At 62.2% G+C, this 21,684-nt stretch overlaps 1 protein-coding gene across 2 annotated transcripts; it reads left to right on the forward strand.

Annotated features, from left to right (window-relative positions):
- The first annotated feature begins 410 nt into the window (after window positions 1-410).
- On the forward strand, window positions 411-19,189 carry ZBTB7A (zinc finger and BTB domain containing 7A). 2 transcript variants are annotated; one of them, XM_050715639.1, is made up of 3 exons: window positions 411-585; window positions 14,275-15,488; window positions 18,244-19,189. In XM_050715639.1, exons 2-3 carry the CDS (start codon window positions 14,290-14,292, stop codon window positions 18,689-18,691), a joined length of 1,647 nt encoding a protein of 548 aa, XP_050571596.1. In that variant the 5' UTR covers window positions 411-585; window positions 14,275-14,289; the 3' UTR covers window positions 18,692-19,189. The 2 variants fall into 2 exon arrangements, with proteins under 2 accessions (XP_050571596.1, XP_035423991.1); XM_035568098.2 differs by lacking the exon at window positions 411-585 and adding an exon at window positions 13,966-14,115.
- Window positions 19,190-21,684: the final 2,495 nt, after the last annotated feature.

The raw sequence follows: 21,684 nt of genomic DNA on the forward strand, positions 1-21,684 counted from the left end.
AGGGAGGGGGGGAATGGGGGACACGGGAAGGGGGGGGGCGACAGGATGGACACTGGGGGGTTACAACGGGGGACACTGAGGGCCTGCAAAAGGCGGACGCGGAGGGGCAGAGGCGGGGACACCGGGGTGACACAACTAAGGCACACCGGCTGCCACGGGTGGGTGCCGGCGCGTGGGGCCGGGCCGTGCCTGCGTGTGGCGGCGGGGGGGGGGGGGGAGACCGGCAGCCAGCCCCTCAACCAGCCCCACAGCCCCCCAAACATCCACCCCCTTCCCGGCCCCCACCCAACCCCCCCACCCACCCCTGGCGGAGCGGCCGCCTCCCGCGGTGTGATTTGGGGGGGGTGGGGGGGGTGGAAGGGGGCGGCGCGGGGGGGGGTGGGGGCGGGGGCGCGGCCCCTTTTAAGAGCGGGGCGGCCCGGCCGGAGCAGGAACGGAGCCGCATACGGGCCTCGGCGAGCAGCTACCGCGGGGCGGCCACAGCCTGCTCCGCCCGCACGTCTCGGCCCTCGGCCCGGTCCCGGCCCGGCTCGGCTCGGCCCCGCTCGGCCATCCCGGCCCCAGCGCGTCCGACTCGGCCACCAGGTTACGGCCCGCGGAGGGGGGGGTGCGGCGGGGCAAAACGGGCGGAGGGAGGAGGGAAAAGGGGGGGTAAACGCGGGGGGGGAGAGGGAGGGGAGGGGGCGCTGAGGGGGGTGGGGGTTGGGGGTGGGGGCGGGGGGCGGGGGGGCGGGGGGGGGCGCGGGGGCCCCGCTGGGGGGGGGGGGGGGGGGACTGCTTGCTTCTACGTGCACCCCCGCCCCTCCCGTTTTCTCGCCCCCCCCCTTCCCCCCCCCCCCCCCTCCCGCGTTGCATACGTTGTACTTGGGGGGGGGTGGGGGTTCGTGGGGGGGAAAGAGAAAGGGGCCCTGGGGGGGGTAAAGGGAGGAGAGGGGGGGTTGGCGTGCGCGGTGAGGGGGGCCGCTGGGAGTTGTAGTCCGCGCTGCCCCACGTCGGCCTGCAGGTGCGGAGGGCGCGGCGGACTACAGTTCCCCCCGGCGTGCCCCGCTCCTCCCCACCGCCCCCCGGCGCCGGGCGGCGATTGGGCGGCGCGTTTGATATGGGCAGCGGGGCGTGGGGGGGGCCAATTCGGGGGCGCGCCCCTCCGGCCCGCCGGCCCCGCACCTCCCGCCGCCACCACCACCACAGCCCGGCCCGGGCCGGGCCCCAAATGGCGGGCCGGGGCCGCGCGCGGGGCGGCGGGGGGGGGGAGGGGCGGAACCTCCGGGGACCCTCCCCCCCCCCCCCCCCCCCCGAGCTCCCCCGGGACCCACCGGGACCCCCCCGCGTGTGGAACCCGATCGAGGCCGGGCCCGGGGGGGGGCCTCGGGGTGCTGGGCCTCGCCCCGGCGCCCCCCCCCCCGCGGGCCCCCCCCCCCGCCTCCCCTCCTCCCCCATTGGCCTCCATGGCGCGGCCCGGCCCGGGGAAGGGGTGGGGTCGTGGCGCCCGGCCAAGGCTCCCTGCGGGCCCCGCGGTGCGGGGGGGGGGGCGCGGGGGGGACACGGGCGGCCAGCAGCGAGGGGGGGGTGGGGGTGGGGTTGGGGGGGGGGGACGGGACCCGGCGCTGGGTGGGGTCCCCCGGGGCTGGGCCCGCGGCCAGCACGGCTGGCGGGGGGGGATGGGGGGGCTCCGAGACCCCCCCGTTTGTGCCCCCCCCCCCCCCCGTTCCCTGTCACCCCCAGCTCCCCGTGTCCCCCCCCGCTCCCTGTTACCCCCTAACTTCCTGTCCCTCCTTTTCACCCCGTGTGTCCCCCCCCAGCATTACCCCCTTCGCCCCGTGTCCCCCCCTGTGCTCCCTGTCCCCTCCCCCCCCTTGCTCCCTGTCTCCCCTCCCCGTGTGTCCCCCCCCCTTCACCCCGTGTGTCCCCCCCCCAGCTCCCCGTGTCCCCGTGCGCCTCTTTTGTCGACCCCTTTCACCCCGTGTCCCCCCCTCCCTGCTCCCCGTCACCCGCAGCTCCCCGCGTCCCCCCCCCCCCCCGGTGACAACCAGGCTCTTCCCCTCCCCCCCCCCCCCCCCCCCCCCCCCCATTTCCTTGCACCCCAAGCTCATCGCCGTGGTCTCTCCCCCCGACCTGCCTCCCCGTCCCCACGGGGGTTGCATAACGAGGGGGGGGGGGGGGGCTGAGTTCAGTTCTCCCCGGGTTTGGTTTCGTGGGGTTTTTCCACTCCCCCCCCCCCCCCCCCCCGACACCCACCCCGCGGCGGGGAGGGAAGCGCGCGGCGGCTGGCGGCGATAAGAGCTGCCCACCCGCGGCTGGGGGGGGGCCAACCTCGGCCCCTGCGGGGGGAGAAGCCGCTCGCCTCGCCCCGTAACGTCACCGCCGAGCCCAGGGGGAAACAACCGGGGGGGGGGGGGGGCGGCTGCGTGGCCTCTGGGTTTCGAAGCGTCCTTGTCTTTGCTGCTCCCTCTCCTTGTGAGTTTGGGGTGCGACAAGGGGGCCTCGGGGCTTTTCCTGAAGCTCCTGTGCTGGGTGCTGGAGGTGGAGCTGGAGGCGCTGTGAGCGGCCCCAGGAGCGCCGGTGGCAGCGTTGGGGTCCCGGGGGGATCGGTGGGTCCCCAGCAGATCGCGGGGTGCCTGTGGTTCGGGTCCAGAGGTGACCTGGCGCCTACCTGGGAGGAAAAGCTTTGGGGTTCGTGTTGTCTCGAGGGCTTCCCCGTGCGTCGAACCCGGCTGCAGAGCGGGGCTGGGCCGTGCCGTTGGGCTCCCCATCCCCGTGCTCGAGCGCTTCGACGGCGCTCCGAGCCCTCGTGTCCCTGCCCCGCCGTGCTCGCGGCAGCCGCCCGCAGTCCCCGCGGCTCGGAGAGCAGCGGGAGGCCGGGGAGCGGGAGTTTTTCTGCTCGTGGCCTCTCGGTGAGAGTTTGCTGCCGGTTTTGGTTCAGGATCAGCCCCGTTCCCCGCGCTGCTCCTCGTCCTGGCTGTCGGGACTATAACTTATCCCATAAGTGCGCCGCGGACGTCTGTAGAGGTCTCTGCCTGGGAGAGTGTACAGCCTGACAGGGGCTGAGGTTGTGCGCAGCGTAGTGATGGAGCTAGAAGGTCATCCCGTAACTTCAATAAGCCACCTCTTTTTATTTTTGTTTATTTACTTATATTTTTAATGCTGTATTTCTGAGCGTTCCCGGACGAAAACTGTACGCGGGCGATTCTGGAGGCTGACCAGGAAGCAGGACGGGCTGCGTTAGGAGCCCCGATGGTTGCTGCGCACGTTGTCTTGAAACAACTTCATAAAAAAAAAAAAAAAAAAAGTAATAGAAACCGAGCGGCTCGTTAGAGAGGAGCCGTCCTCGTTTCATATTCACCCTGGCCCCTGTTTAGGCTTGTCCTGGGGAAGGAGGGAGCGGGGAGGCACAGCCCGAGCGGGGATGGCACGGTGGGATTTTTCCACCGAGCCTTAATTACGCTTGTAATTCGGGGGAGGGTTTTGCAAGGCAAGAGCTCTTAATAAACCTGGTGGTGAATACAAGCAGCCCTTGGGTGCCCGCTGATCCGCGGATGCTCCTATGCCTGTAATTTCTTTTGTTTTCTTCATTTTCTGCTTACACGTGCATCGTGGTGCCGGGGCTGATGATCTTCAGCCGTATCGCGGGCTCGATGAGGTGGTTGGAAGGCGCTGGGCACGGCGAACGCGCGGGGTGCGCTCGTGTTTTGAGACTTTTAAAGCAGAATTGAGAATCGTGGCTCTTTCCCAGCCGTAAAAATCTGGATTTCGGCGCAGGACGCCAGTCGGCGAGGAACGTCGTGCTTGTGTCGGGGCCGTGGGGCTGGGCACAGCGACCCGAAGCCCGGTGCCGGGTCCGAAGTGGTGTCGGGGAATCAAGCCTTGAAATCTGGGCCTGCGAAATTCCTCATCCGTGCTTCACACGGAGCCTGAACGCTTCAGAGCTGTGGTTTTTATCTCGGTTAAAACCTACACTTGAGGGTTTTTTCCCCGCTCTCGGGATGCTGGGTTTATAGAAAGAGAGGAGTTCGGTGGCGATCGCCCCTCCGTTCATCGCACTTGGCTAAAGCAGCGGGCAGGCGCTCTTCGCCGCGCTCTCACCCACTCCTAACCTCGGATGCGAAGGGACCGGTTGCGATCCATAACTAAAAACTTCTCGATGAGCAAAACCTGGGGAAAGGGAGGAAGAAAGGAGGAAGAGAAGCCCCCGTACCTCGTCCCGGTGTCCTTTGATGCGGAGCCGGCCAGCGGTGCCCCCGCTCTGTGCCCGGACGAGCCCCGGTGGCGCCTCGGGGTGGCATCCAGCGGGGTCTGCGGGCACCGGGGTCTCCCACAGGGACCCGACCCGGGGACGTTGGCTTCTCCTGCAGCACCCCCGGCCCGTATCATCTTCCCCCCCCCCCCCCCCCCGTGCACAGTTTCAGTTTCCCTGGTGTCGTCGCTGGCTCCCGTGGCGGAGCCCGGGCGCAGCTTTCACAGCACAACCAGGGCGAAGTCGTCCCACCCTCCGTCTCCGTCCCCCCACTGCGGGAGGCGATGGAGAAATCTCCCTGCGGGCCGTAGGTGGAAGGAGACGGCGGGGATCGCTGCCCTCTCCGAACGCGACAAGGTGTGAGAAACTGGAAACTGCCGCGAGCTGCCCCGTGGCTGCAGGTGGGAGCCAAGGCCACGGCGGGGAGAGGAGCGGCAGCTCCCCTGGCACGGCGGCTCTTGGCCGCTGCCGCTTCGCAACCCCCTCGAAAAATGCGTGGAGGCACGCGGTGCCGTCGGGCTGCCGGGAGCACGATGCCCCTGATGCCAGCTTTGCTCCCTCAGACGCTTTTTGCTGAGGGCTCAGAAGCAGTGCGCGGACCCCCCTGTCCTCCCCGCTGCCCCCCCGGCTGCAGGGACTGGGGTAGAAGCGCTCCGCTCGGGTCTCTGCTGGGCGTCTTCTTCTCTCGTGAGCCGTCGGGGTGGTTTTCCTTGTGCTGTGTGCCCCCCAAAGGAGCCTGGGACCCTCTCCCCGCTGGGGGTGCTGACGCCCCGAGTCCTTCCCGTGCCGCTCCTGGGCGGCACGGTGCTGCACTCCAACTCCTGCACGACTCCTTGCCGTCACGCTGAAGCTGCGCTCGCTGCCGGCCAGCGCGACGTTTCCTTCCTGGGTCGTGCACCTACCCATTTCCCACCGGCAAACTGGGAACCAGTAAGCAGATCTGTTGTTATTTGTTTGCTCGAGTGCCTCCCCGACACGGAGCCGGGCAGGCAGCGACCGCGGGCTTGTAGCTGCAGGTCGCGGCTCCCTCGCAGCCTCCTGCCTCGACAGGCAGAGCACACGCGGTGCCGCTTCAGTCCCTCCCTCCGTGCCCTGCTCGTGTGCCGAGGGAAGGGAAAGGCTTCATGGCAGGAGAGCGCTGCCAGGAATGGGGCGTACGGCACACGCACTCGCGGGACTCGGCCGCTACACGTCGCGTGGAGAGGAGGGCTGCGAGGCGAGCTGGCTGCTGAGCCACGAGCTGGAAATCACATAAGTGTGTGCTCTGCCTTGTCAGGGAACCCCAACCTTAAATACTTCTCTTTTTGCTGTTTTTTTTTTTTTTTTTTTTTTTATTCTCCTCCCTTTTCTGCTGGTGTTCGATGGAGCTCAGGAAACGCGCCCGCCAGGGGAGGCTTTTGGCAAGGGGGGGACCCCCGAAGGGTGGCAGGCGAGGGGCTGGGAGCCGGGCTGCGGGGCTGGGAGTGTCGGCAGATCCCGAGGAACAGGGCAGGATTCGGCCCCTCTCTGCCCCGGAAGGGGAGGTGACAAAACCCGACCCCTTGGTTTCGCCTGGCGTGCTGGCAGCGCGCTGCCTGGTGTCCGCCCCCCGAGGTGTGCTGGTGTCCCTCTGCCTCCGCACCTCGTCTCATCGTGCTCGGCCGGGGGCTGTTTTGTTTCTCCGTGGTTGAGTTTTCTGCTGCTTTGTTTGGCAGAGGGGCCACGCGTCGCCTCTCTGAAATGCTGGCGGTTTATTCCCGTGCAGGACTCGGCGCCTGCAGGTTTATGGGGCTCAGCAACCTTCCTCTGCTGTCCGTGCTGAGCTTACAGGCAAAGGCTGCTTCTTCCGGCAGGACTGAAACAAACTTGGGTTTGGGTTCGTGTTTTTTGTTTTTTTTTTTCCCCTTCTGAGGCTTTCAGGAGGACGAAGGGCTGAGTGCCCAGGGCTCGGTGTTGTGCGGGGCCTCTCGACAACCATGCTGTGGTTTTGCAGGGAGCTGGGAGGTTGCTGTATGGCAACAGCAGAGCTCTGGGGGGCAGTTTTTGCCCCCCCCCCGCCCCGGTAGGTGCTGGTTCATCTCTGCCTGGCGTGGGGCGATTTGGGTGTCCCGGGGGCTGTTGGTGTTGGCAGATCCCCGCTGTGCCGTGGGACCCAGCACCCATCCTGCATCTGCGCTGGGACCCCGCGGCGATGGAGGCTTCCGGCACCGAACCAACCCACGCATGCAGAGGTTCGATGGGCCCGGGCCTCGAGTCTGCTGCCACACGGGCTCGAATCGAGGCACATTCCTGCTGGATTAAATACGGTCTCTGATGACAAAGGAGAAAATTGGCAAGGAGGTCTGGGTGGAGTAACCAGTTACAGCTAACCTTGCAACAAGAAGAGGAGTTTTCAATGTGGCCGCGTTGTCGCAGCCATTTTCACCGCCGACAGCACGTTGGGTTGGGGACCGTGCCCAAAGAGGCAGGAGGCTCTTCCCCACGTGCCCTAAAAGCCTCGGGGGAGGACGAGTGACACGGCCTGGTGTATGGGGACAGACCCTGGTGTCTGCTGGGGCCTGATGCAGCTCCTGGTTTTTGCTGGTGGCTGATGCTGCGACGGAAACCGAACTTCCCCTTGTGCTTGGAGTCTGTGTCGTGCCCTGGAAGGAAATCCTTTCCCGTTGTAGACAGCTGAGATCTGCGGCGTGGCCAAGCGTGGAGCTTGGGCATCCCTCCCCGGTGTCCGTGGTGGTGGTGGGAGGTGGGTGAGGGCTGCTGGGGCTACGGCAAACCTGAGGCCGTATCCTGAGAGATGCTGAGCATTCACAGCTGCAGAGCATTCGGGGTATCACCGATCTGTAGGGGTTGGCAGGGCCCTCCAGAGCTCACCGGCTCCAACCCCCCTGCCAAAGCAGTTCCCCAGAGCAGGCTGCCCAGGGAGGCGTCCAGACGGGCCTTGAATATCTCCAGAGAAGGAGACCCCACAGCCTCCCTGGGCAGCCTGTCCCAGCGCTCCGCCACCCTCACCGGGAAGAAGTTCTTTCGCGTGTTGGTGCGGAACTGCCTGGGCTCCATTTTGTGGCCGCTGCCCCTTGTCCTGTCCCCACAGCACTGAAAAGAGGTCGGCCACGTCCCTCCGTCTCCCACAGCTCAGGTATTTACAGACATCGATCAGATCCCCTCTCAGCCTTCTCTTCCCAAGGCTGCCCAGACCCAGGTCTCTCAGCCTCTCCTCCCAGGGGAGATGCCCCAGGCCCCGTATCAGCTTTGGGGCCCTCCGCTGGACTCTTCCCAGGAGATCCCCGTCTTTTTTGTGCCGGGGAGCCCAGCACTGCACACAGTATGTGGTCGTGGGCCCCGTGCGCTGAGCTGCTGCTGGTGACGTTCCCTTTTGGGTGTAATTCTCGTAGCTCCTTGTGTTAGGGTTGTGCTTTGTGGCAGAGGCAGAGAGGGAGCAGGAGCAGCAGGGCTGGGATTGCCGAAGGGTCGCTCCGCTGGCCGGAGCCTGGCTTTGGCGTGAAGGCGAGCGGTTTATCCCTGTCCTCGGAGGCACTCGTCCTTCCCCGGCCCACGTGACTGGGAAAAAGCCTCTGGCACGTCCTTCCTCTGCTGGGCATCGTGTGAAAAGCACTCGAATTCAAGCAGTTTCGGGAAAACCGAGAGGAAGAGCAGCCAGTCTTCCCAACGTGCCCTATAGCAGCATCCCCAGCACGACGAGGAATCCCAGACCTCGGACGTCTCGTTAACAGAGCCTCCAGCTCCGAGCGGGGCAGCAGTCATCTCCCTGCTCCGTCGTGTCCCCTCCCTGCTGAGAGATGGCCGAGGCCTCTTCATGAAGTCCTCCTCCTCTCTGTGAAGCTCTGCTCCTCTTCTTGCTGCTGCTGACACGGTGGGGGGGCAGTTTTGAATCCCGAGGAGCTTCTGAACGAGCTGAGGTGTAAAATGTAAATCAGTCTCTTGGGATACCTTCAGTCAGCTGCCGTAATTTGCCTGAGGTGGCCGGGGGTTGATGAATTACACCCCAAACCTGCCTGGCCGGGAGTTGCTGGGCAGCGTGCCACGTCCCCTCGGTGCTGGGGGGGCTCTGTTGGCCGCCCCCCCGTAGCACCACGGCTCCGTGTCTGAACCCAAAGACCCCAAACGCTGCCGTGGTGCGGGCTGTGGCGGTGGGACTCGATCCCGGCTCTCAGATAGGGCTCTTCCAGACCAATTTAGATGCTCTGCCAAATATATCAGACCTACGCAGGCTCTGAACGAGCACAGGATGCAGCCGTTCCCAAGCTAGGAAATGGCTGACTGGCGTCGAGGGGAGGGCTCTCCGCGCTCCCCCGGCTCCGCGGATCTGCCCCTTCTGGTCAGCCGGTGCCACGGCAAAGCCGGCTCCTGGCACCGCTCGTGCTTACGGTGCCCTGCCGTGGGAGGTAATTTCATTTTTTAATAGGAATTAAAATCAAGGCTCTCTATTATTTGTGGTCGTTAAAGCTCCCACAGTGCTCATTGAGGGTCTGAGGGGCGTTCAGTGCCGGTGTGCCATCCCAGCTGGAGCGATGACCATGGACTCTTCCCAGCGGAGTTCCCTCGGCAGCGTTAGCAGGATGGGGGATTCTCCTTCCCCATATGAACTCTGGTGCTGCTGAACCATCGTGACCTGCTCCAGAGGCAGTTTTGTTTCCGTGGCACGGTGGGTAGGTGTTGCTTCCCCGTGGAAGCCGTGGAAGAGGAGGTTCCTCCAGGCTCTGCGCCAAAGGACCGGTGGCCGACGTGTCTGTAGGGTTTGGGGCGGGTTTCCTTCCACCTTGGGCAGCTCGGTTGGTTTTGCCATCACACCGTGCTCGGTTTGAGACTGAAGCAAGATGCCTAGAAAGCTGCACCGTGGCTGGAAGGACCAGGACAAAACCCCAGCCCCTGCTGGGGGACCGCTGGTGGGCCCTGCGGGGTGGCGGCGTGGTCCAGCCGTGTGATTTTGGAGCCCCGTGTCCGTTTGGGAGCCGCCTGATGTGGTCTCATTTCCCAAAGCAGCCTTCACATAGTGAACCCATCAATTCAGGCTGTGGTAAGCAAGACACTGCGTTGAGAGCCGGGGCGTGAGAGGCTTCCCAGAGCCAAAGCCTTCGAAAGGGGAATCGCGGGGGGCTGCAGGGGATCCCGGCTGCGGGACACAGAGCCAACATTGTCCGCAGGGCGGCCACAGATCTGTGCATGACACTGCTTCCACCCTTCCCTTCAATAGCTGCATGATCACGGTCATGTCATATGTCTCCTCCAGCGCTTCACCCCAGATGTGATGTCCAGTTAAGATAGAAGAAAGCTGAATTCACTCTTTTTTGCCCCGTTTGGCTGAATTATCTGCTGAACGCGAAAGGTTTCGTCCCGCCGCATTACCAAAATGGTGGGAAGTGGGGGGGGCAGGGGGGGGGAAAAAACAGCGGTGCACTTCTGTTTTCTTTCTTTCTGTTTTTAAACCATGCAGTTAGTTTCTGTCGATGTGCAGGGTCTTCGCCTCGAGAACATGCATCTGCTCGGCAGGTCCGCATAATTTGGATAGTTTGGCACTAAACTGCCGGCAGCGCATTCCTTTCGGAGAGCAGTTGAATTTTAATGGCAGCACGGAGGAGCTGCAGCGGCGGCTTCCCCCCGGCAGGCAGAACGCCCTCCTTCCCTCCCGCCTGCCCCCGTCCCACCTTTTTGGGCTGGTTTTTATCTCCAGGGGTTTACTTCCCCGCTCAGGGATGTGCCTCCGTGGCTGGAGGAAGGAAGGGGGAACTGGGAGGATTGCTCCCTAAATATAAATGGAAGAAAAAATGCCCGTTTCTCCGTTGGTCGCGAGTGAGGGATAGGATAACGTTTGGGCCTCGGGCAGCAAACCCCTTTTTCTTTTTTTTTAATAACATTATTTTAATAATTTCTTTCCAGCCTGCAGCAGCGCTGCTGCAGGGTCTGCCCTGATAGCCTAACGCGGGCATTTCCCCTGAGAAATTGGGCACGGCGACTCCTCGTCCTTGGGCGCGTTGGGCTGCAAGCGGCCAAATACCGTGTGCCGAGCCCAAAACGCAGCTATTTCCCCCAAAACCATGCTGGGGGGATTGGGCAGCGCGGTGCCCCGCAGCCGTTTCACCTCGTGCTCACCGGATCAGGCGCTGGTAATTTTCCCTTTCTGTCCCGAATGGGGTTGCTGAATTTCCTTGTCGGAGCTGTCAGGGTGGGTGGCACCTCTGCGGGCGGGGAGAGCCCTGTTGTTGGGAGATTTGGGACTTGTCCAGGTGAAGAGCACGTTGCTGGTGTTTACTGTTACTGGCTAACCCGGTGTGCCTGAGCTGACGCCCGGTATTTGCCTACCTCGGAGCCCTCCTAAGCTGCTCCGGTTCTTCTCTTCACGTTGTAAATAACTGCGAAGGAGCAGGAGCGGCTAAACGCCACCGAGGTTAGGCGGAAAATAGTAATTAAGCAGCGCCTCGTCAGCACTTCTGGTTGCGATTCCATCTCCGTGTGGCCGTCTCATCTGAATGGAAATGTCAGGTCGCAGAGCTGCTGCTGTAGGGTTGCCACTCGATGGCCGTCAATGGGAGTCGCACTCAGCGAGAAACCAAATGAGGTTTGACAAGAGCAAGTGTGGAGTCCTGCCCCTGGGAAGGAACAACCGCAGGTATCAGTGCAGGCTGGGGGACGGCCTGCTGGAGAGGAGCTCTGCGGAGGAGGACCTGGGGGTCCTGGTGGATGACAGGTTGGCCATGAGCCAGCAGTGTGCCCTGGTGGCCAAGAAGGCCAACGGGATCCTGGCGTGCGTTAAAAGGAGCGTGGCCAGCAGGTCAAGGGAGGTGATCCTCCCCCTCTGCTCTGCCCTGCTCAGGCCTCACCTGGAGCTCTGGGTCCAGTTCTGGGCTCCCCGGCACAAAAAAGACGGGGAGCGCCTGGGAAGAGTCCAGCGGAGGGCCCCAAAGCTGATACGGGGCCTGGGGCATCTCCCCTGGGAGGAGAGGCTGAGAGACCTGGGTCTGGGCAGCCTTGGGAAGAGAAGGCTGAGAGGGGATCTGATCGATGTCTGTAAATACCTGAGCTGTGGGAGACAGAGGGACGTGGCCGACCTCTTTTCAGGGGTCTGTGGGGACAGGACAAGGGGCAGTGGCCACAAAATGGAGCCCAGGCAGTTCCGCACCAACACGCGAAAGAACTTCTTCCCGGTGAGGGTGGCGGAGCGCTGGGACAGGCTGCCCAGGGAGGTTGCGGGGTCTCCGTCTCTTGGAGCCTGCCCATATTTCAAGCTGACAGCACCCTTTCAGCCGTTGTGAGTTGTATGTGAGGGCGACTTCCTAGCGGCTGAAATGCAGCCGCTTTGGGGTGAAATGTGGCGTCTTTGCAATCCTGCAGAGACACTCAGTCTAGGACAACAGGCGTGTGATGCTTTGTAGGCACGTCGGGGGTCAACGGAGAAAAAAGAGCTGCCTGGGAGACTGGGGTCAGCAGCTGGAGCTCCCCCTTGGTGGCCCGGTCAGGCCTCGTTTGTCCCAACGGGGGGACCGGCCAGCAGTCGTGTCAGTGGCTCTTGGCACTTGCCACCTCTCCGTCAGGAGCTCCTTTGCAGGCATATTTCACCCAACCCTCCAGCATCTCATTACTCCTTGCTCCTGCTGCAAGCCGGCATTTGTTTTTTTGCAGCTTTGTCGTTGGGTTTCTTTGTGTTTTGTTGGTTTTTTTTTGAGCCTGTATAGGTGAAGGCTTTTCCCTATCTCATTACAAATCCCCGGAGCCGTCCCGTCCTGTGCATGGCCTCGTAACCCGGCTCTCCAGCCCCCAGAGGAGGCAGCACCGCGCCGTTTCTCCTGGCGGCCTCCAGCTGAGGCTCAGCCCGGTGCCGAGGCCCGGAGGCCGTCCCGGGGAGCCTCGCGGTGCCTCCCCCGTGCCTCTCCTTGCTTTTGCCCCCTCGCCGTCTGGGCCGCCGTGGATCCGAGCCGCCGAGGGCCGCACAAAGGGCATGTTGTACGAGGAGAATGAGCCGCGGAGCCGTACGACTTGCCATGCCAGCCCTCGGCGGTCTCATGACCCCGCAGCCGTTCCCACACTGTCCGGCCGATTGTCCTGCCCCCCCCCCCCGGCCTGGGGGGGTCACCTCGCGTGGCCTGACTCCCTCCCACACCCCCCCGGTCCCTCACGTCCCCGGGGGCTGACAAAGCCCGGCTGTGCAGGCGGTGCAGCTCGACTGCCGGCGAGATTATCGCCTGCAGCTTCAAAATGCTTCGTGCAGCTCAAATTCTCCTTAGGGAGCAGGGGGGGGGGTGGGGGGGGAAGCTTCCCAAAAGCATCGGGTCCAGAGGGGAAGAGGGGAATGAGGGCTGGACCCTGCGGGGAAGGGGGGAGACCTTGCCCAAGGTCATGCCTGGAGCCGGTGCCTGCGCTGCTGGGACTCCTGGTCCCTTTTCCTGGACCTATTGCTTTTAAAAACCCGTCAACTACGAGCCTCGAGTTGAAATCCTGCTGTTTTGGGAGGCTGTTTGGAGCTGCAGGCCTCTGGGGAGCCTCCTGGGTGGGACGTGGGGTGAGAGGCGTGCTTCAGCGCTTGGTGTTACGGGCAGGATTTCCAGGGGGCTGCGGGACAAATCCAGCCCTGACCCCCAGCATCCACGATGGGTCTTCGGAGAGCTTAAAGGCTGATTTATGCATTCCTAGTAAATACCGAGGGTTTCACTTCAAATTGGCGTTTCGTGGAAGGTTATTTATTTTTATTCTTTCCCCCCAGAACTTAGCACTGCCCGTTTTCCTTGTGCTGGTTCCTATAAGAGGACCGCTCTGTGCTGCCTCCAGGCCAGGCTGGAGGTGTGGAAAAAGGGGACGGGAGAGGTCTGCGCATGGCCTTCTCCTGCTCCTCCTCTTTATAAAACAAGCAGGAGCAAATGTTCCTTTTTCCTTGGATTAATAAAGTTTTTAAAAAATGATGTTTTGTGTGCCTCCCTCTGCAGCAGGCAGCACCTCTGTCCCGAGGAGAACGGAGGTTCGCTGCTGGAGACGGAGGAGAAGAGTGCTGTTCCCATTTTACAGAAGGGAAGGCTGGGGCTGGGAGGAGTTCAGGGGCTGGGAGGAGTTCAGGGCTGCAAATTGGGTAGGTTTGGCCCCGGTGAGCCTGGCCCCATGGCCGGCAGCTTGCCCACGGGGAGAGCACCCCTTGGGGTGGAGGTGAGCGAGCCCCTGGCTGCTGGCTTTGCTTTGGGGTTCTCAGCATCTGAAGGGAGGACGTGTTTAACCAAGCAGATCCCCTTTAGCCACGCTACTGTGCCGGCAGTGACTTTTAAATTTTGATTTTGTGTTTTCAAACCAACCCTCGGAGCTGGAAAGAGACACTGTTCTTGCCGAAGTGCTCCTGAGCCGGGCACGTTGCAGGGCCGAGTTCCCAGCACCTCGCCGGCACCTGCCGAGGCTTCCTGGAATGACCGGGTGCCTGTGTCCACTCTCCCCCTGCCCCCGTGGGGCTTTGTGGGGTTTGTTCGACGCCCCCACTGCCCTACGGGGTGGGTGCTGGTGCAGCGGGGCTGTGGGCACCCAAGGTGCGGTGAGCTGTGTGCATGGACCTGCAGGGGTGAGGGCGAGAAGTCTTCCCCCGTGATTACAGGATGGCAGCAGGGGTTTGGCAAATGAGTTTGGCAAACTTTTTCCTGCTGAGATTGTGGGGCCACGGAGCGCTCGTGGCGGCACCGAGCAGTGGTCCGGGGCCACCAGCAAGGCTCAAGCCCAGCACCAGGCACGTTTACAGCTTGGTCCAGATGTAGACCATGTGCTGGTCCTTGCTAAGGCTCGCTAGCTCTGCCCAGACCCACGCTAATTTCGCTCTTCTTCCTGACTCTAGTTTGGGTACACCGGGGCTGCTACTCCTCCTCCTTCCAGGACTGGCGTTGAGCGCGGCGCCTTCCCCTCCGGCTGCTGCAGGCCTGTCCCAGGTACCTGGCAGGGCAGCAGGAGAGGCTGTGGCCTGCAGATATTTGGTACCGAGGGATGGGAGCTGGTGGACAATCGAGTACGGGCTGGGAGATCCTGGGCTCGTCCCCGAGCAGTCGCGCCCCGCGTGGCTCACCGCCTTTCCTCTCTTCTCCCCGTAGCCCTTCGCATCGAAGATGGCGGGCGGCGTGGACGGCCCCATAGGGATCCCGTTCCCCGACCACAGCAGCGACATCCTTAGCAGCCTGAACGAGCAGAGAAACAATGGGCTGTTGTGTGACGTTGTCATCTTGGTGGAAGGCCAGGAGTTCCCCACCCACCGCTCCGTCCTGGCGGCGTGCAGCCAGTACTTCAAGAAGCTCTTCACCTCAGGGTTAGTGGTGGACCAGCAAAACGTGTATGAGATAGACTTTGTGAGCGCGGATGCCTTGTCGGCTCTGCTGGAGTTCGCCTACACCGCGACCCTTACCGTCAGCACTTCGAACGTCAACGACATCCTCAACGCCGCCAAACTGCTGGAGATCCCGGCGGTAAGGGATGTTTGCACGGATCTCCTGGACAGGAAGATTCTGGCCAAAAATGACCAGATGGATATAGTAGATCAAATTGATCAGAGGAACCATCTCAGAGCAAAAGAGTACCTGGAGTTCTTCCAGAGCAACCCCGTCAACGGCCACCAAGGCAGCTTTCCGTGGACCAACTCAGAGTTGAGAGACCTTCAGAGACTGAACTTCCGAGGCCAAGAGGAAGAGGAGGAGCCGGACTGCAATGGCATGGACTTCTACTCGCAAGCCCCCCTAAACGAAAGACCAAAGGCGAATGACTGTGATCCCGACAGCAACCCAGCCATGTGGCTGGACAGAGAAGAGGAGGAGGCGGCGGTGGCGGCCCCCGGCTCCTTGTATTCACCTTCTCAGAACGGACATTACAGCAGCCGTGGCCTGCCCACGCCGGGAGAAGAGGAGGTGACTTCGGGGGGCCCTCTGGACCAGCAGGAGGCTGGCGACTCCCCCAGCTTCGTGCCTACCGGAGCAGACACGGAGGATGACGCGAGGGAGGTGGATGGCTTGGCTGCCAGCGCCCTGCTGCAGCAAATGATCAATTCCGTGGGGAGACAGCAGCTGGGGGAGGACGACCGAAAGGATGACGATGGGGTCATGGATTATTACTTGAAATACTTCAGCAGTTCGAACGAGGGCGACGTGTATCCGTCCTGGTCCCAGAAGGTGGAGAAGAAGATCAGGGCGAAAGCATTCCAAAAGTGCCCCATCTGTGAAAAGGTGATCCAGGGGGCTGGCAAGCTGCCGCGCCACATCCGCACCCACACCGGCGAGAAGCCCTACGAGTGCGACATCTGCAAAGTCCGATTCACCAGGTAAGGAGCGGGCAGGAGCCGGCCGGCACTGCCGCGGAGCCCTGGCACGAAGCCGCCGCCGCTCGGCGCGGGGCTGGTCTCGTACGGTCTGGTGGTTGGGCTTGATTGATCTTGAAGGTCCTTTCCAGCCTAAATGGTTCTGTGATTTTATTTCAAGCGCTCACCTGCAGGGACCGATTTCTGTCCTAGCAGGTGATTTGTATGTGAAGGCCAGCGTTTTCCAAGAGACAGGCAATTCGGGTGTCTGACTTGAGGTGTCTCAAGGGGCCGTGTCTTAATACCCCATTCCCTGCCGACTCTGGGAGCCCCTTTCAGGTGTCCCAAATTGCTGACCTCTGCTGGAAACCTGGCCGGGCCCGGGCTTCTGCAGAGACCAAATAATGTGGTCGATGAACCGGAGCTGCACCCCTTTGCGTTCTTGTGGCTGAAGTGCTTAGTCCTGGCTGCAGAGCCAGGGAGCGAGGCGAGGTTTGGAAAGTGGTGTAGAAACGGCTCCATCTGATGATGGAAACATCCGTGGCCGGTGGCCGTGCCAGGTGGTTGGGAACAGGCTGAACCCCACGCTGTTGGCGTCCTCTCAGCGAGGCACGGGGAGCGGAGCCGCTGCCGTCCTGAGCTCCTGCCCCGAGCTCGCTGCAGCTCCCTGGGGACGTCCGCCTCGGTGCCGCTTCTCCTCTGCAATTCTCTGCTCTTCCCCCTTGGCCACGGGAAGGAATGCCGGAGAAAAAGGGGACATTGTTTGGCTTCCTCTGCTCCGCATTAGGCCAAGCGTTACGGCACATCCTCGTGTCCGCCATCGCCAGGCCGAGGGCGGCCGTCCCACCCGGCCTCCTCCTCGCTGCGCCGGGAGGCAGATCGCGTGGGCTGCCTGACCAAGGAGCCAAATCCCCCGGCCCTACCGCCTGCTTCCTGCATTCTGAAACGCTCCCGAGCCCTGCAAGCGCCTCCTGCTTTGCTTCCTGGGCTGGCCGGCCCTTCCAGGGAGCTGCTTCGGACGCCACGAAGCAGATCCAGAGAGGAGAGGCGGCAGCGGTGGCCTTCAGCCCTGCCCGGCCTTCAGCGCGCTCCCGAGCCTCCTGCACCGCTGCCTCCGCACCCCAAAACCTCGCTCGGGGCCGCACCCAGGCAGCACGGGACCCGCGTCCGATAGCTGAGGAATGCCGATAATGCCGGGGGCAGGGTGCCAGCCCTCCAGCACACGGCACGGCTCGCTGCCACCGCGGCCCTGTCCAGGCGGCACCTCCCTGCTGGCTCTGCCCGTGGGGGCTGCCCCTGCTTCTTGTGCCCCACGTCCCGGCACAGAATGCGGCCCCAAACCCGAGTGGGGTCCGAGGTGCTGCCCGGTGCGTGTTCCCCAGCCGCGGCTTCGCAGCGTTGCCGTCAGGGCCCCCGCCTGCCGCTGGAGGTGGCGGGGAGGAACAGAGGCCATGGCTGGAGCTGGCTTTTTTTTTTTTTGGTGTGGTTTGGTTTTGGAGGTGGAGGAGTTCGAGATGATGCCACCTTGTTTGCTTCCTGCTTTGCTGCTGGGCTTCTGCCTGCACCCTGCTCCCATCCAGCTCACGGGGGGCTTCTCTCCTTCAAAGCAGGGAACTGGATGGAAACCGTGTCTTCAGCCCAGCCTGACGTTTTAAACAAGCCTGTTTCATAACGTGCCGGGGCCGTGTTATTTTCATACATCCTCCCACCCCTCTGACTTCTAGAAGCCCATGTTTGGCCACGTCAGAGCCCTGCTCGGGGTAACCCCGGCTGCCTCCGGCCTCGGGGCCCTTCAGCGTCCACCCCATTCCTCGCCTTGCTCCGCTGAGCTGCTCCCGGGACCGCTCCCAGCCCCTGTGCTGAGTCAGGCAGCGCTCTCGGTGAGGTGATCTGCCCCCAGTCGCATCAGCTCGCTGCGCCTGCTGCGCCTTGCCGCTGTGCCGGGGTCGTTTGCCTCATCCCTCATGGGACATGGGCACGAGGCCAGGCCGGGGGCACAGGGGGTGGTGTAGCGGGGTGCGGATCCGGCCCCGCTGCCTGCTTCCCCTCCCGGCCCTCGGCTTTGTGCTGATTTTTGCTTGCTTTGCTTCCTGGTTCCTCTGCCCTCGGGCAGGGAGGAGCGGCGGAGTCGCTCAAATAATCTGAAAGAGAGGCACAGAGATTTTAGAAAAATTAAACTATTTTTTTTAAAAAAAGCTATTTTAACGTACTGCTGCACCACATAGTTTATTCTGAGGACGGCCACGTTTCCAGCCCCATGGGGAGCTGCGTTAAATCCCCTCGCAGCGGGGCCGCACGCGGGGTCCCCTCGCCCCCAGCCAGCTGGGCAGGGATCGCGCTCGCTGCTCGCCTGTGCTGTCCTGCCGCACGCTTCGCCTCTGATTTTCTCCAGCCAGAAGCGAGCTGCTCTGCCTCCTTCCTGGCACCCGGCCCGGCCGCTGCCAGCACCCTCGCTGCCTCGGGTTTTCGTAACGCGGGCGCTGCCGGAGCCGCGCCGTCGCCCTCCTCGCAGGCGCGGGGCAGGCGGCTTCGCTCGAACCAGCGCAGCTCCGGTGGCCGGATCCGGCCTCCCGGTGCCTCCCGCCTCGCCGAGGGGCTGCCGCCCACCCCGGGGGTGCAGGTGGAGGCTGGATTTGGGCCGCCACCGCCGTGATGGAGAGGGAGAGCAACGCCAACGCCGGGCGCGAGGAGGAGGAGGAGGAGGAGGACGGTGGAGCGCAGCCCTCGGCCTGCTGGCCCCCCTCGCTGACCTGCCCCCTGTCCTTTCTCTCCCACGCAGGCAGGACAAGCTGAAGGTTCACATGAGGAAACACACAGGGGAGAAACCTTACTTGTGCCAGCAGTGCGGAGCCGCTTTTGCTCACAACTACGACTTGAAGAACCACATGCGCGTGCACACTGGCCTCAGGCCCTATCAGTGTGACAGCTGCTTCAAGACTTTCGTCCGCTCTGACCACTTGCACAGGCACCTTAAAAAAGATGGGTGCAACGGCATCCCGTCCCGGAGGGGCCGCAAGCCCCGGGTGAGAGATGCCGGGGGGCTGCCCACCCCCACAGGGAACCCCGAAGACGGAAGCTTTCAAGCCGGGGGGGAGAGTCAAGAATCAGAGGACACCATGCAGAGGAACGGCCAAGAGCAGCACTTTGAAGATAGTTCTAATAATGAAGCGCCAGGATTGAATGTAGCAGGAGGGTCGTCCGAGGGCAACACGCAAGGACTCTCCTAAACCAAAAAACGAAAGTGTCACAGAATCTAGTTAGTACTTTTTCCTCCGATTTTTCTCTTTAAAAGATGTTTCTCTCCCTTTTTTTAAAAAAAAAAAGAAATATATATATATATTATGTTTCCAATCTTCCCATCGTAACCAGGGCTCCCCCGAGGATCCCTCCGTAGCCAAGGACCTTTTCGTGGAAAGGCAGACGCTAGGAAGCGTGGGGCGGGGATGGAAAGCGGCTCTGTTGCATGGAAAGGAGCTTCCATGTAAATCCAAAGCTTTATTTTGTGTCCAAACACACGTTAAAAAAAATTATTTCAGAGAGATATCTATTTAAAAAAAAAAAAAAAGCAAAAATAGAAAAAAATGGTAAGAGTTGAAGGGCTCTTTCAGGGCGGGCGGTACACGCGGTGCCTCGGAGGGCCGGGGAGGAGCGGGCCCGGCCTTCTCGCCTCTGTTTTTGCAAAGCTAGAAGCTCTACGTGAGGTGCTCAGGTGCTGACGTCCTGGCATCGGGATCGAGATCGTTTTTGGGGTAGGGAGTGGGGCCCTGCCGCCCGGCCCCGGTGCGGCACCCATCCACCAGCTCCTGGTGGTGAGCGGAGCCGCAGGCAGGGCTCGGTGGTCAGAATTGCCTCATCCTTTAGGCAGTTTGCCTGGCTGCCCCAGCAGGGTTTTGTAGGGTCGCTCTCAGCACTGGGTGTGCGTCGGCCCCGTCCCAAACCCACGGCCGGGGCCGTGAGCGTGCGGCTGCGCCCGGTGGTGCCACTGGCCCCGGCGCCCGCCCTAGGCCCAGAGCCGGCTGCGGATGGGGCCACCGGGCCAAAACGGCATCTTTCTGCCATCGAGGAGTTGTTGTTTTTTGCTGGGCCAGGCCCTACAGGATCTCCACCTTGCCCCCCCCCCTCCCCCAGGGTGTTTCTGTTGGCTCCTGGGCCCAAACTCTGCTCCCCCCCCCCCCAAGACCCCAGCAGGCGCTGCTGAGGCCTCTCCCCACTCGCGGCACCCTCGGCTCGTTGCAGGGCTGTGGTGTGGCGTCGGTGCAGCCAAAACCCAGCTTGGTGCCCGGGAACCCCTCAGGAATAGGGCCCAGCTGCTCGGCCCCGGCACCGGGGCTCTGCTGCACGCCCACCGAGGCGAGGCCGGGGGCTGGGGGCCACTGCTGCCCCCCCCATCCCTGTCCCCGTCCCATATTTTTAGGCACTCGGTCAGAGCCAGCAGTGTTCCCGCACGCCCAGAAAGCGCCTAAAAATGGCAGATTCCTTTTAAAAAAGGTTATTTGAGGACTCCCTTAAAGGGGAAGGAGGCTTTTGGCAGGAGGAGCTGGGAGGGGCGAAGCCAAGCGCCGGCCGCGGCGGCTTGTGGCTTTAAGGCTCCGCGGCCGGGGCTGGACACCGGCGTTGTGCTCTGCGTCACCGTCACCCATCGGGCACCGTCACCCATCGGGCACCGTCACCATACGGTCACCGTTGCCACCATACGGTCACCGCTGCCACCACACGGTCGCCGTATGGTCACCGTTGCCGTATGGTCACCGGTCACCGTTGCTCGCGGCCACTGAGCGCCGCCCAGCCCCTCAGGCCATGGCCACCCCAACCGTCCCGAACGTGGTTTTGGGGGTTTTTTTGGGAGGCCACCCTCCTCTTCCTCAGTGCCACGCCAGGGCTGTGGGAGCTGGCAGGGGTCCCGCAACGGGGCCAACGGACCCCGGCCCCCCCCGGGACGGAAGCGATCTACGGCCTCAGAGCAGGGGCCGGGGTGCGCCATGCGCATCCCCCTCCGGGTTAGCAGAGGGCGATAACAGAGGCACCTTTCAGCCGGTCACCTGTTTTCTAAATGCACATTTTTTGAAAAGAGATTTTAGTCCTTTTATTTTGAAAGCACTTTTTAGATTCTCTTTTTTTTTTTTTTTTTTTTTTCCCTTTTTGGTGTTTGTTTTTTAACTTTCAAAGCAAGAGCAGGTTTGGCCGAATGTATTTTGGAGAGGGAGTGAGAGGGGAGTGTGTGATGGGGGGAGGGCTTGAGTGATGGGGTGGGGGAGAGACGGATGTTTATTTAATGCAGAAAAAAGCAATAAAAATAAAAAACCATTATAAAAAATAAAAAAAAAAAACAAAGAAGTCTTAGCACTTTGCGATGGAACGGGTACTTTGAGATCACTTTATCTTAATTTAAAAAGCAAAAGCAAAAGATGTTTACAAGTCAAAACCAACTTCTACGGAAAAAAAAATATTATTAAAAATCCTAAATTTATTTTTGTAAGAAAAATGTGTATATATATATATATATTTAAAAAAAAAAAACACATAGGCAGAATCCAAGGTATATTTCATGGAGTAATAAAAGCCGAAAGGTGTCCAATGTGAGGAACGATGCTAATTAGGTTCTGTGACATGCCCTGAAAATAGACCCTCAGAAGTCGTTGCACTTCACAAAACGGAAGCTTGAATTTTAGGCAGGAATCATGGTTTTTTTTGTTTTGTTTTCGTGTATTGTTCATTTCTCCTCCCCCCCCCCCCCCCCCCACGCCCCTCTCTTTTTTAAAAACAAAAAACAAAAAAGAATCGTTAAATGTTTCATAGCCAGTGCTACTCCAGATGTGTCTCCTGTCCCCGGCCTGGTTGTGCCCACGGACCCGGCTCCGCGGTGTGGGGCTGGTGCCGTGGGGCCTGGTGCCATGGGGCCGGTGCCGTGGGGCTGGCACTGTGGGGCCCGGTGCCGTGGGGCCGGTGCCGTGGGGCTGGCACTGTGGGGCCCGGTGCCATGGGGCCCGGTGCCGTGGGCCCGGTGCCGTGGGGCAGGTGCCGCGTGCCTTCTGCCACCACCCTCACACCAGGCCCCATCCTCCGGCCCCCCCCCGCCCGCAGACCACCCCAAGCCAATCCCTCGGCCCCTATCGCTGCCCGGGGGCCCTGCCTGGGCGCAGCAGATAAACCCCGTGCCTGCCCCCGCCGCCCACCCGTGCCGTCGTCCCCCGAGGCTGGTGCCAAGCCCCTCGCCTTGCAG

Source organism: Cygnus atratus, chromosome 26 (genome assembly GCF_013377495.2).
Source record: "Cygnus atratus isolate AKBS03 ecotype Queensland, Australia chromosome 26, CAtr_DNAZoo_HiC_assembly, whole genome shotgun sequence".
NCBI classification, from domain to species: Eukaryota; Metazoa; Chordata; class Aves; order Anseriformes; family Anatidae; genus Cygnus; species Cygnus atratus.